The sequence below is a fragment of the Neomonachus schauinslandi genome, chromosome 9 (genome assembly GCF_002201575.2).
Source record: "Neomonachus schauinslandi chromosome 9, ASM220157v2, whole genome shotgun sequence".
Taxonomy (NCBI): domain Eukaryota; kingdom Metazoa; phylum Chordata; class Mammalia; order Carnivora; family Phocidae; genus Neomonachus; species Neomonachus schauinslandi.
Window position 1 is genome coordinate 27,962,556 of NC_058411.1, and position 15,212 is coordinate 27,977,767.

At 39.4% G+C, this 15,212-nt stretch overlaps 1 protein-coding gene across 2 annotated transcripts in view; it reads right to left on the reverse strand.

The window, feature by feature from the left end:
* The window catches only part of PSEN1 (presenilin 1), a 70,675-nt gene that overhangs the window by 33,394 nt on the left and 22,069 nt on the right, over window positions 1-15,212 (reverse strand). For both annotated transcript variants that reach the window (XM_021679769.1, XM_021679766.1), the window contains exons 4-5: window positions 2,824-3,077; window positions 667-808 (exon numbers count right to left, since the gene is read on the reverse strand). In XM_021679769.1, the coding sequence (XP_021535444.1) occupies window positions 667-808; window positions 2,824-3,077 (396 nt within the window). The remainder of the gene's footprint in view (window positions 1-666; window positions 809-2,823; window positions 3,078-15,212) is intronic.

A 15,212-nucleotide genomic window follows, 5' to 3' on the forward strand; every position in this document is an offset into this window, starting at 1 on the left:
AAAGTCTCATGACTTGTAATAATTTGTGATTTCTCTGAGGCATGCATATGAAATATGTGCCAGGTGGCTAAAATTCAAGAGTGAATCCCTTAGCTAGAAGGTGAGCTAAGGGAGCAGAGGCTGGGAGGGTTGGGCCTGTGTCTTTCCTACACAATCTCCCCTGCCCTTATTTCCCAAGGAAAGAACTAGTGCTACTGCAGGAGAGACAGTGAGGGAATGGATGGCTCCCAATGTAGAAATGGGAATATAACCAGTCACCAATGAATTTAACATCAGTGTCTGCAGAAGGCTCTAGTGGTCTGCACTCAGGAAAATCTGAATTTTTTAAGTTATATTACTTTATAGGGATAATTATATCCTATAGTACTATTTGTGAATGAGGGAATTCACAAAGGTCTTAGGATATAACCTGCAATGTCCTAAGTATACTGCAAATCAAAAAGTTAAAACCATTTAGAATGTGATATGATATGACAACATTTGTTTTTCATTTATGTCTTTTTGTGTTTTTTTAAATGTTCTACAATAAGGGGGAAAAAACTAAAAATTAAATCAGTTCTAGAATATATAGCCCTTTTCTCTACTAGACCAAGTAAGGCATGTCTCAGGAAAACCCAATCACAAAAAGAACATGGTGGAAAGCAAAGCTCCATGTTTCATGCTCACCTTATAGCACCTGTATTTATACAGAACCACCAGGAGAATAGTCATGACAACAATGACGCTGATCATGATAGCAGCATTCAGAATTGAGTGCAGGGCTCTCTGCCCCACAGTCTCTGTATCTTCCGTGAATGGGGTATAGATTCTATAATAAAATACAAAAGCCCAAAGTAAGTGTTAATGGATATCTCAAACCACAACCCTCTCCAACACCAGTCTTGTTTCTTTGATTCAACTGATAATGACCTTTTTCCATCTCAGCAATCTAGCCAAGAATTTTAGCTAAGAAAATTAGCTATACTCTAAAATAAGTGCTTCAAAATAAAAGGAGAGATCTAAAATATGGAGAGGTGGACTTTTGTGAGCCAGACACTAGCTCCATCTAGTGGATGCTTTATATTGAAATAATTACTCAAGAAATGTTCTTTCTCCACAGCTTATTAGTAATTTGTTTAAAGAACTGGATTCTACCACATAAACTACCTAAGCTACAAGTACTTGTCAAAAGAAGGTGGCTTTATAATAATGGCTTACAATTACTTTTTTTTCACCTACAGGGTGACTACACTGGAGTTGTTTTGATACAACGTCACACACCCATCTTCCCCTTGGTTTCTCATTCACATAAACACATTTATTCCAGGTTCCAGCGTTCCCAGCTACAAAACCTTATTTCTGACTCCCTGACAGTTAGGTGTGGCCATGAGACAAAGTATGGCCAATGAGTTATAAGTGGATATGTTGTGTGGAACTTCTAAGAAAGGCGTTAATTCTGCTGAGAGATGGGTCTTAGGTCCTTTTCTCCCCTGCTACTTCCTGCTTCCTGTTGTCTGAATTGAAGCCTGGGGCTCCAGTACCAATAAGGAACCTTGAATAACCTAAAGGATAGAAGCCAAAGAAAAAGGAAAGAAGGAGCCTGAGTCCTTGAGGAAATGTGAAGCTATACTACCAATCTGGACTGACCAGCCTGTACCACTCTCTAGGAGAGAGAGAAAATATGTATACCGTTTAAACCAGTTGTTTTGATTTCCTACAACAGGCTCAGAAAACTTTCTGTTAAGGACTAAAGAGTACAAATTTTAAGTTTTCTGGGTCATATTGTCTCTGTTGCAACCACTGAACCCTGCCACTGTAGTATGAAGGCAGCATAGACAATATACAAATGAATGAACGTGATTACGTTCCAGTAAAACTTTATTTACAAAAATAGGTGGTGGCAGGCAGATCTGCCCTGTGGACTATGGCTTGCTAACCCTGTTGTATAATATATAGCCAAAACTAACTCTAAGCTATACAGATAATATTCCCCAGTCTCTTTTGACTGCTGTCTCCAACCCCCACCCTTTATTCTTGCCTTAGCCTTTCTCCCAAAAGATTAAAAGCTTGGCTTTTAGAATGCCACACAGTTTGCTAATTCAAATTCCAAAATTCATTTAAAACTTTGAGCCCTATAGGGGCCCTACAGAGTCCCAAAGACAAAACTAGGTGAATCTGAATCAAAGCATTTTTCTTGAAGGCATAGGGCTCATACCAAAAGCACTAGAGAATCTACACAACAATCCCCCCACGAGCCTAGAGAATGCCAGCTTGCAATAATTCTTCATCTTTTCATTTAACAACTTTTTTTTGTTGAGCATTTATTACATAACTAGCTGTAGAAACAATGTACCCTCATAGGCCTTACAGTATAGAAGGAAACCAGGCTTTAAATAATGTAAATAAATAATATATTTGCATATTGTGAAAAAGAACAGGTTGCTATGAGAAAGAATATCGCGAAGGACCTAATTCTGTTACAAGGATCTGGGAAATTATCTTTGAGGACTTAACATTTAAGCAAAGATGAGAAGGACAACAGAATTCATCCATCAAATCTAGAAAAGGAAAGAATGTTCCAGCAGAAGAACAACGGGACCAATGGCCCTGTCCTAAATTCAGTCCTAACCAGTGACACCATACATGAAACAATTCTGTAGCTCTCATTTTCTCTACTTAAAGCATCAAATAATAACCCCTCATTCTGTCAACTGCTCTGGCTGTCAGAGAGGATGAACTCTCTAGCCTTTGTGCCCCTTCAAAGCAGAGGCCTCCGAGGTGGTGATGACACACTACAAAGAAAAGCCAGACCGGCCTTGAGAATAATAAAACACTCATACATACAGCTGTCCATCCTTCCGGGTATAGAAGCTGACTGATTTGATGGTAGCCACGACCACCACCATACAGAGAGTCACGGGTACAAAGAGCATGATCACATGTTTGGCGCCATATTTCAATGTCAGCTCTTCATCTTCTTCTTCATCTTGTTCCACCACCTGCCGTGAGTTACCCTGGGGTCGTCCATTAGATAATGGCCCAGGGTTGCCACGTCTCCGCCTTTCGCTGGTGTGCTCATGCCGTTCTCTACTGTCATTCTAAAAGCACAAGAGAAACTTTTTTCAAGAAGTCAGACTCTCAGCAGAATCAAGGTATTCTATAAAAACAGAAAATGGAATAATTAGACCTGAGATTAAGAAGAGGCCCATCATTACTTGAGTTCTAAAAACTCGAGGCAAGAAAGAATCAATTCACAAGAGGTGTGCAATTTAAAAGTCTAGATGAGGGGCGCCTGGGTGGCTCAGTAGGTTAAGCGTCTGCCTTAGGCTCAGGTCATGATGCCAGGGTCCTGGGATCGAGTCCTGCATGGGGCTCCCTGCTCAGCAGGGAGTCTGCTTCTTCCTCTGCCTGCCGCTCCCCCTCTTGTGCTCTCTCTCTCTGACAAATAAATAAAAATCTTTTTTAAATGAATGAATGAATGAATGAATGTCTATCTAGATGATCTGCCACTGTTCGGTGAAGGAACCCAGGTCCTCCCTCTCACCTAGCTCTTGGTTTACCTCATTCTCCTCTTCCATTCTCAACCTAATACAATTGTACTCATCCTCTGAGGTTTGGCTTAAAAACTGATACCTGCATGAAACCTTATTTGTTACAGCTGCAAGCATAGTAATCTCAGCCTTTTCACAATTATGAACTGCTTTCTACCTGTGATTTCATACCAGTTATACAAGAAACTATCTCACTTTCATAATTTTTTTTAACTAGGCTCTACGTCCAATGTGGGGCTTGAACTCACGACCCTGAGATCAAGAGTCGCATGCTCCACCAACTGAGTCAGCCAGGTGCCCCTCACCTTCATTATTAGTAAGACTTAAAATCCTTCTAGTGATATACAAAGGATCTATTATTTCTTAAAATTGCATGTAAATCTACAACTATTTCAAAAATTATTTAAAAGATTTTTAAAAATCTTTACAGAGAGAAATTAGGCCTTAAACAATTCTGATGCCCCTCCAGCCAGAGGCATCCCCACCTTGCCCTGTATGGAGTGAGGGAACAATAAATATTTGACAAATGACGGAATGAAACTAGAACCTTTCTTAGATTCTACTTTCCCCAGTCTCTTAATCCAAACACCACTTCCATCCTTATCCTGGGTTTACCCTTTCTTACCCTTCAAGTTCAACTTCTTTTTTGGTATCACTGTTCATATCTAAAACTCAACTTTTTGTAAAGGAGAGAGTGAATCTCAAGAGCATTAATAACAATAATACAAACAACAGATAACAGGAGGAAAAGAACAGCACTCCTCCTCCTAGATAAGTATAGGAGAGGAAAGCAGACTGATAGTCATTGTTGCTGGTAAAATGTATCAGCTTGGTTCAGAACAGGTTCTCTTAGGAAGATCATGTGAGAACATGCCACTTTTACCTCATTTTTGACTACAGAGTATAACTACTGCTGTTATTCATTAAAAATACATTACACTCTTAATAATAGCTTAAAATTATTATAATGTACTGGAGATTGTGATACGTGCTTTACATTAAATTCTCACAGCCACCCCTTCATCACCACTTTGTAGGTGGGGAAACGGTCACAGCTAGGAAGCATTACAGAGAGGGTTTGAACCCAGGCATGCCCGACTACAGAAATCAAGCTCTTAACCACCTCTCAATGTGCTGTTCACAAGACAACATGGGAACTCTGCAGACTCAGTGTGGGCTGAGTTCTCTTTTACTTTACTTTGAATATATTCATCCCATAAATAATTATCAAAATTCTATATTCTAGGTACTATGCTATGGCAATATTGAAATTAAAAAGATCTAGATGCTGTCCTTAAGAAGACTGTAAGTTAGCTTTAAAACAGGATAAATATGGGCGCCTGGGTGGCTCAGTTGGTTAAGCGACTGCCTTCGGCTCAGGTCATGATCCTGGAGTCCCTGGATCGAGTCCCACATTGGGCTCCCTGCTCAGCAGGGAGTCTGCTTCTCCCTCTGGCCCTCCTCCCTCTCCTGCTCTCTGTCTCTCTTTCTCAAATAAATAAATAAAATCTTTAAAAAAAAAAAAAAGGATAAATATTATATCAGAGACATGAATAAAGTGCTGCAGGACTGATCATTCTGTGTGGTCCAGAAAGGCAGCATAAAGATACGATTCCTGAGAAAAGTGAGTGGAAGGTGAAAGGGCTCCAAGCAGAGACGTGACAATGGTGCAGAGGTGTGAAATTGAAAAGCAAGGCCTATGCAGAAAACCAGTGAATGAATACTCCTGAGCTGGCTGGGGAACACGGTCTGTCAGGGCTGGGAGCAGGAAAAGGTTAGGAACAGGTTGTAAAAAAATCTCATTTGCCATGCCCAAGGACTTTAGACTTTGTCCTGTAGGCAATAAAAAGTCATAAAAATTGTTAAGGTTGAGGTAGTGACACATTCGATTACGTTTCATTTTAAAGAAACCTGACTAAGTGGCGATGAAAACAAGGAGATGTACGAGAAAGATATTTCAGAAGCTGAACTGACAGGGCTTTGTGGTAAATTACATGTGAATGGTCAGGAAGGAGTCAAGGACCATCCTGGAGGTTTCTGGCATAAGGGACTGGGAAGGTGAAGATGGCACTGACTGAGCAGGGAACACAAGAAGATGAGCAGGCTGGAGGAGACGAGAGCTATTTTAATTAGGGAGATAGGTGAATGTGAGGTACCTGCAATCAGGCAGCAAAGTCCAAGGGTACTGTTGGGGGAGTCATTAGTTTCTATAGTTATGGAAATGGATGAAATCTCAGGGAGAGAGTATAGATGGAAAGCAGAACAGTATGGACTTGGTCATTATATAATGCAACAACTGTGGAAAGAAAAACAGAGTGGGATGATGATCAAGGAGAGAAGTGCATAACCCCTAAGCTTCAGCAGCAGGTGATAGGAGAAAAACCAGCCAAAGAGATTAAGAGAAAAATAGGGGAGAGGGAATAAATCCCAGAACAGTACACCACAGCAGCAAAAGGAGTACATTTCAGAGGTGTCATCAACAGTCAGGCAGTACGAGAGCTGAAAAGCCACTGAATTTAGCAGGGGGACATTGGCCAAAGTTTTTACAAAAGTAACAGTTAAGAGGGAAATGAGACTGGGGTGCCTGGGTGGCTCTGTCGTTAAGCGTCTGCCTTCGGTTCAGGTCATGATCCCAGAGTCCTGGGATCGAGCCCCGCATCGGGCTCCCTGCTCCACGGGAAGCCTGCTTCTCCCTCTCCCACTCCCCCTGCTTGTGTTCCCTCTCTCGCTGTGTCTCTCTCTGTCAAATAAATAAAAAATTAAAAAAAAAAAATCTTAAAGAAAAAGAGGGAAATCAGATCATAAATCATAATGAACTAGGGAATGAATGGAAACTGAGAAGTTAAAGGCAATCATTCTTTGAAGCAAAAAAATAAAAGATGTGACAACAGAAGGGATTCACATTTGAAAACATTTTTAGGGATGTTAGACTTGAGCATACTCATCAGGTCAAAGCACAGAGTTAGGACTAGCAGAAGAGATTGAGGATACAAGAATGGGAGATGATAACTCATGGAACAGGATAGGGGATAAGTGGAGGGGAACAGAGGAAGAGAGAAGAGTTGGCTTTACAAAGGAATTGGTGCCCTTTATCTCAGTCTGGAGATTAGGAATTAACTCTTTGACCTCATACAGAAAATACTTACAAAGACTTAAACCCTATGAGGAACGGAAAGGAAACTATTCCAAAGTACAAAAGGTAGAAATACATACACCACTCAGTAAGAAAGGTAATTTTTGTTGAACACAAGTCATTGGAGTGACCAAAGTCCAGTAGGAAGGCAATATAGGCTCTGGAGGACAGGGACACAGTGTGACAGATAGCTGAAAAGCACAGAGTTGAGGAAATTCATACTTCTTTTTTCTTTGAAGGAGGTGACTAAGTCATATGCTAAGAATGTTTTGTTTGTAACTAATGTTCAGCAATACAATTATGACCAACTTAATGGGCTGATTACTGTGCAATATAAACCGAAACACAAATAACAGTAGCTCTCTTTGTATGTTATTTGATAATTTACAAAGCACGCTCACATTATTTCATTTATTCTTTGTATTTATTGAGAGGTTTTGGTAGATTAAGATTAAAACAATTTGTCCAAAATCTCAAGGCCAGAAAACAGCAGACACAGGAATCAAATTCAAAATCTGTGCTCTTTGTAGGGCAGCACAGCTGTCCTATTAGGGCTACATGAACAGTTTAATTGGGTAAGTCTAACACAAAAGAAGCAATATGTTCATTCACAGTACTCAACTGGATGTTCCAGTTTATAATGAACATTAGCCAACCCCACCTGGCCCCACCCTTGAAGCTGATATGGGATGCTAGAGCACTGTTTACTACACCCTTTCTCTTTACAGTACTTTGGATACTATTTTTAAAATTGACTATATGTTTCAATTTCTTTAAAATACAATTTATTTAAACAGGTAAAATTTTCACATGATTCTAAAGTCAAAGAATATAATAAGGAGTAACATAAAAAAAATCTTCCACATAACTATTTAGTTGTCTAATACCCCAGGTTACCACTGTCATTATGCTCTGCAGTTTCTTGATGTATATATACAAGCAAATACAAATATATATTCTCATTTCCCCTTTTTACACAAATGGTAGTACAATAAATGTACTTTCTCTGCTTAACTATGTCTCTTAGAGATTTTTTTACACATCAGTACGTAAAGTACATCCTTATTCTTTGAAAAGCAACTTTTTATTTTTTTAAATTTATTTTTTAAGATTTTTATTTATTTATTTGACAGAGAGAGAGAGCGAGAGCGAGCGAGCATGAGCAGGGGAAGCGGCAGACAGAGGGAGAAGCAAGCTCCCCGCCGAGCAAGGAGCCTGATGCGGGACTCGATCCCAGGACCCTGGGATCATGACCTGAGCTAAAAGCAGAAGCTCAACGACTGAGCCACCCAGGTGCCCCTCCCCAAAAAAACTTTTTAAACCAGCTACATAACCAGTATATGAATGTATCATAATCTATTAGGCCAATCCCCTAAAGATAGACATTTAACTTGCTTCCAGCTTTTTTTTTTAAATTCAATTCAATTCAGTTAACATATACTGTATTATTAGTTTCAGGGATAGAATTTAGTGATCAGTTACATATCACACCCAGTGCTCATTACATCAAGTACCCTCCTTAATGCCCATCACCCAATTATCCCATCCCCCTATCCACCTCCCCTCCAGCAACCCTGTTTCCCTGAGTTAAGCATCTCTTATGGTTTGCCTCCCTCTCTATTTTCATCTTATTTTTCCTTCCCTTTCCCTATGATCACCTGTTTCTTAAATTCCACGAGTGAAATCATATGGTATTTGTCTTTCTGTGACTGACTTATTTCATTTAGCATAATACCCTCTAGCTCCATCCACGTCATTGCAAATGGCAAATTTCATTCTTTTTGATGGCTAATATTCCATTATATATGTGTACACACACACACACACACACACACACACACACCCCACATCTTCCTTATCCATTCATCTGATCTATCGATGGACATCTGGGTCTTTCCATATTTAGGCTATTGTGGACATTGCTGCTATAAACATGCTTCCTACTTTTTGTCATTTACAAACACGGCTGCAATGAATGCCCCCTATAAGTTATTTCACATGTGCAAAGCATATCTGTAGGGTAAGTTTCCTGAAGTGAAACTACTGAGTCAAAGTATATACGCATTTAAAATCCTGGTACACATTTAAAATGCCTGGGTGGCTCAGTCGTTAAGCGTCTGCCTTCAGCTCAGGTCATGGTCCCAGGGTCCTGGGATAGAGCCCCACATCAGGCTCCCCACTTGGCGGGAAGCCTACTTCTCCCTCCCCCACTCCCTCTGCTTGTGTTCCCTCTCTCGCTGGGTCTCTGTCAAATAAATAAAATCTTTAAAAAATAAAAATTAAAAAAATAAAATAAAATCCTGATATGTGTTGCCAAATCACCCTCTGTATGGGTTGTACCAGTTTAAAGATCAGCAATATAGGAGAGTTCCTATTTCAACAAGCCCTTATCAACAAAGTAAGCTATGAAATGCTTGGATTTTTACCTATCTGATCGGTTAAATATGCGAACACGGTGTAATTTTTTATTATTAGAAAAGATGAGCATTTTTTCATGGATTGGAAGAACAAATATTGTGAAGATGTCAATGCTACCTAGAGCAATCTACACATTCAATGCAATCCCCATCAAAATACCATCCACTTTTTTCACAGGGCTGGAACAAATCATCCTAAAATTTGTATGGAACCAGAAAAGACCCCGAATAGCCAGAGGAATGTTGAAAAAGAAAAGCAAAGCTGGCGGCATCATAACTCCGGACTTCCAGCTCTATTACAAAGCTGTCATCATCAAGACAGTATGGTACTGGCACAAAAACAGACACATAGATCAATGGAACAGAATAGAGAGCCCAGAAATGGACCCTCAACTCTATGGTCAACTAATCTTTGACAAAGCAGGAAAGAATGTCCAATGGAAAAAAGACAGTCTCTTCAACAAATGGTGTTGGGAAAATTGGACAGCCACATGCAGAAGAATGAAACTGGACCATTTCCTTACACCACACACAAAAACAGACTCCCAAATGGTTGAAAGACCTAAATGTGAGACAGGAGTCCATCAAAATCCTAAAGGAGAACACAGGCAGCAACCTCTTCGACCTCAGCCGCAGCAACTTCTTCCTAGAAAGATCGCCAAAGGCAAGGGAAGCAAGGGCAAAAATGAACTATTGGGACTTCATCAAGATAAAAAGCTTTTGCACAGCAAAAGAAACAGTCAACAAAACCAAAAGACAACCAACAGAATGGGAGAAGATATTTGCAAATGACATACCAGATAAAGGGCTAGTATCCAAAATCTATAAAGAACTTACCAAACTCAACACCCAAAGAACAAATGATCCAATCAAGAAATGGGCAGAAGACACGAACAGACATTTTTCCAAAGAAGACATCCAAATAGCCAAAAGACACATGAAAAAGTGCTCAACATCGCTCAGCATCAGGGAAATCCAATTAAAACCTCAATGAGATACCACCTCACACCAGTCAGAATGGCTAAAATTAACAAGTCAGGAAACGACGGATGTTGGCGGGGATGCAGAGAAAGGGGAACCCTCCTACACTGTTGGTGGGAATGCAAGCTGGTGCAGCCACTCTGGAAAACAGTATGGAGGTTCCTCAAAAAGTTGAAAATAGAGCTACCATGAGATCTAGCAATTGCACTACTGGGTGTTTACTCCAAAGATACAAATGTAGGGATCCGAAGGGGTACATGCACCCCGATGTTTATAGCAGCAACGTCCACAATAGCCAAACTGTGGAAAGAGGCAAGATGTCCATCGACAGATGAATGGATAAAGAAGATGTGGTATATATATACAATGGAATATTATGCAGCCATCAAAAGGAATGAGATCTCGCCATTTGCAACGACGTGGATGGAACTGGAGGGTGTTATGCTGAGCGAAATAAGTCAATCACCCTGTAACAGGGTGATATGATTTAAAGAAAAAAAAAAAAAAACGTGGGATGGAACTACTTTTAGATAGTGTGGCCAGAGAATATCTTTCTGAGGAAGTGACATTTGAGCTGAGACCTAAAGGATGAAAAGATGTGAAAGGCCTATTGTGTAGTAAGGGATTAACTCAGTAGGTCAGGGGTGTCCAAACCCTGCACATGCCAAAGAAAGATCTGGCCTGGTTCCTGGGAGATAATCTCTAAGCCCTTGGAATATCCTGCCTGTTAAGAGTGTTTTTATTTACATGAGGCTTTGGGCCACATTGCTAACAATGTGATCTATGGTGAAGGTCTTGAGCCACAAAGTATCTGCTTGACTCTGGGAGGGGCTAGAGAACTATGGTCAGTCATGTCTGTCTACACGAGCAGCCCCCAATAAAACTCCTGGACACCAAAGCTCAAGTAAGCTTCCTGGTCAGCAACATTCTGTGCATGTTTCTGGGAGAATTGAGCACTGTTGCTAGGACTCTGCTAGGAGGAAAAAACTGGAAGCTCATGCCCAGTATCTCTTGGACTCTGCCCTACAATGTGTTTATCTGCTAATTTTAATTTGTATTCTTTCTCTGTAATAAACTATAGCCAGTAAGCATAACAGCTTTTCTGAGTTCTTCTAGCTATTCACTGAACATGAGCATGACCCTGGGGAGCCCCAAACATACTTGTACACTGAAAACTACAAAATATTTGCTAAGAGAAATTAAAGAACAAAAGCAGAAAGAGACAAAGGAGACTATATCAAACTTTAAAACTTCTCTGTATCAAAGAAACAATCAACAGAATAAAAAGGAAACCACAGAATGGGAGAAAATATTTGCAAATCATGTATCTGATAAGGGGTAAATATCCAGATTATATAAAGAACTACAACTCAACAACAAAACAACAAAAATAAATAATCTGATTTTATTTTTTATTTTTTAAAAAAGATTTTATTTATTTATTTAACAGAGAGAGCAAGAGAGCACAAGCAGGGGGAGCAGCAGAGGGAAAGGGAGAAGCAGGCTCCCTGCTGAGCAGGGAGCCCAATGTGGGGCTCTATCCCAGGGTCCTGGGTTCATGACCTGAACCTGAGCCAAAGGCAGATGCTTAACCAACTGAGCCACCCAGGTGCTTGAAATAATCTGATTTTAAAATGGGCAAAGGACTTGAATAGACATTTCTCCAAAGGACATATACAAAAGGCCAATAAGCATATGAAAAGATGTCAAGATTACTAATCATTAGAGAAATGCAAATCAGAACAACAAGATACCATCTTACACCCATTACGATGGCTACTATCAAAAAAATAACAAGGATTAGCAAGGATGCAGAGAAATTGAAACCCTTGTGCACCACTGGTGGGAATGTAAAATGGCATGGCTATTATAGACAAAAGATTAAAAACAGAATTATCATATGATCCAGCAACCCTATTTCTGGGCATATATCCAAAAGAAATAAAAGCAGTATCTCAAGAGATATTTATATTTGCACATCCATGGTCACTGCAGCAGTATTCACAAGAGCCAAGATAGAAGCACCTCAAATGTCCATCAACAGACAAAGTGTGGTGCATATGTACAATGGAATATTATTCAGCCTTAAAAGAGAAGAAAATCTTGTCACATGCTAAAACATAGACGAAAGTTTGAGGATATTATACTAAATGAAATAAGTCACAAAAAGACAAACGTTGCATGATTCTACTTATTGAAGTATCTAAAGCAGTCCATCTCAAAAAAACAGGAAGCGTAATTGGGACTGCCAGGGACTGCAGAGAGGGGGAAATGAGTTGTTCTTCAATGGGTATAGAGTTTCAGTTTTGCAAGTTGAAAAAGTTCTAGAGATCTGTTGCACTACAATGCAAATACAGTCAACATTACTGAAATGTACACTTAAAAGTTAGATATATACCTATTCCATTGGATCATATTCTACTCTTATTTACTCAAAATAAACAAAAGCATATGTCCATTCAATTATTTGTACATGAATGTCCATAACAGCCTTATTGATAACAACCCCAAACTGGAAACAACACAAATATCCATCAACAAGTAAATGGATAAAAAAATGTGGTATATCCATATAATGGAATACAACTCAGGAGTAAAAAAAGAATAAACAATAGATCCATGCTATGCCACTGATGAATCTCAAAATAATTATACTGAATGAAAGAAGCCAAGCAAAAGAGTATGCACTGTATGATCTCATTTGTACAAATGTCTAGGAAATGAAAACTAGAGTACAGTGACAAAAACTTGATCAGTAGTTGCCTGGGGATGAGTAGCTGGGAAGAACTGAAAGGGGCAGATGGCAAAGGAACATGAGGAAACTTTTGGGGGTGATTAAGTTCATTACCTTGACTGTGGTGGCAGTTTCAAGAGTATATATACAAATATCAAAACTTATCAAATCGTATACTTTAAATATGGGTACTTTACTATCTGTCAATTACACCTCAACAACAACAAAAAATAAAGTGTCTTTCTCAAAAGGGGTGTGTAGGTGCTTTGAAACTGTTAAAAAAGGAGGATGACTCTAGGGCACTTGGGTGGCTCAGTCAGTTAAGCATCTGCCTTTGGCTCAGGTTATGATCCCAGGCTCCTGAAATCGAATCCCACATGGAGCTCCTTGCTCAGTGGCGTGCATGCGCTCTTTCTCAAATAAATAAATAAAATGTTAAAAAAAAATAAAAAAGAGGATGACACTAGAACTATTAAGAGATTTCCAAAATGAAAAATCCTGGCAGCTAAATATTAGGATGATGACTTAGCATTATTTTTAAGGCTAATTAAAAAAAAACTTATTATGGAAAAAGTTAAGACAAATACTGTCAGAAGTGTAAAATGAAGTCCCACATGCACTTTACTCAGCTTCAATCACTACCAACTCATGGCTAATCTTATTCCATCTATTTTCTCATACAACTCACCTGTCTAGTATTGAGACAAATTCATATATATCATTTCCTTCGTAAACACTTTAGCATATACCTCTAAAAGATTAAGAACATAATGGCATTCTGTGTGTGTAGCTTGGTAGGTCATTTTTAGCTTTAAAAAAAAAAAGATAGACTTTACTTTTTATAGCAGTTTTAGGTTCACAGTAAAACTGAGCAGAAAATACAGATTTCACATATACTCTTGCCCCATGACAGCCTCCACCAACTACCCTACCCCCCCCCCCCCAGCCATCAACATCCTATACCAGAGTGGTACATTTCTAATCAATGAATCTATATTAACATGTCATTATCACCCAAAGTCCATAGTTTACATTAGGGTTCACTCTTGATGTTACATATTCCATGGGTTTTTAAAAATGTGTAACATGCATCACAGTACCATATAGAATATTTCTACTGTCCTAAAAATCCTCTGTATTCTGCCTATTTATATCTCTCTCCCCACTACAACTCTGGGCAACCACTGATCTTTTTTTTGCCTTTAAAAGCTATTTTTAAGGTTCAGAAAAACAAGTGCTGTAGCCATTATAAATGATTTCATTTCAGTGGCAGAAGGAAGGATTACTCACTGTATAAATGTTGTAAGTGTCACAGAGGGTGGAGTCCCATGGGAAGTGGTTAAGTATGTGGGAAGTGAGTTCCTATGAAGCCAGATTCCCCAGGACTCCTACACCATTAAGTGAGAGGCTTCGTTTTAATTCTTTCTCCCTTGTTCTTACTTCAAAACGTGATGCAAGTACAACTCCAGTCACCAAAGGCATGTGGACCCTCAAGCAAGGGACAGTATTTCTCAAGCAGCAAAAATTGTGGAGGTATTTTTAATACAATGTAGTGCCTGCTGTCTTTTTTAAACCTTGTTTTCTGCCTGCCTTTTTTTTTTTTTTAAGTTTTATTTTTGTAATTAAAAGACTATAAGCAGGGGCGCCTGGGTGGCTCAGCTGGTTAAGCGTCTGCCTTCAGCTCAGGTCATGACCCCAGGGTCCTAGGATCAAGCCCCGAGTAGGAGTAGGGCTTCCTGCTCAGTGGGAAGTCTGCTTCTCCCTCTCCCTCTGACCCTCCCCCTGCTCATGCTCTCTCTCGCAAATAAATAAAATCTTAAAAAAAAAAAAGACTATAAACAAAAGTTTATAAACATTTTTTAGAAGTTTTAAAAAGTGTTACAAACTTTTGTTTTTAACACAGAAAGTGTCCCTCCAATCTTTGCCCCACAATATGAACATGGTGAGCAATCTTAAGTACTTTTAGATTTTTTAATTAAAAAAATTTTTTTTTTTTAAATTTTATTTCTTTTTTGACAGAGAGAGACACAGCGAGAGAGGGAACACAAGCAGGGGGAGTGGGAGAAGGAGAAGCAGGCCTCCCACCGAGCGGGGAGCCCAATGTGGGACTCGATCCCAGGATCCTGGGATCATGACCTGAGCTGAAGACAGACACTTAACGACTGAGCCACCCAGATGCCCTTAATTTTAATTTAAGTAAGCTCTACACCCATCATGGGGCTTGAACTCACAACACGGAGATCAACAACAGTCACATGCTCTATTGACTAAGCCAGGCAGGTACCCCATACTTCTAGATTTTTTTAAAGCCATGTTCTATAATTTGCTTTTGTCACTTAATAATATATCAGATACCTTCTACGCCAGTATATTAAACCTCAATCTTAACTATTATAATAGTAGCATGGTAATGACAC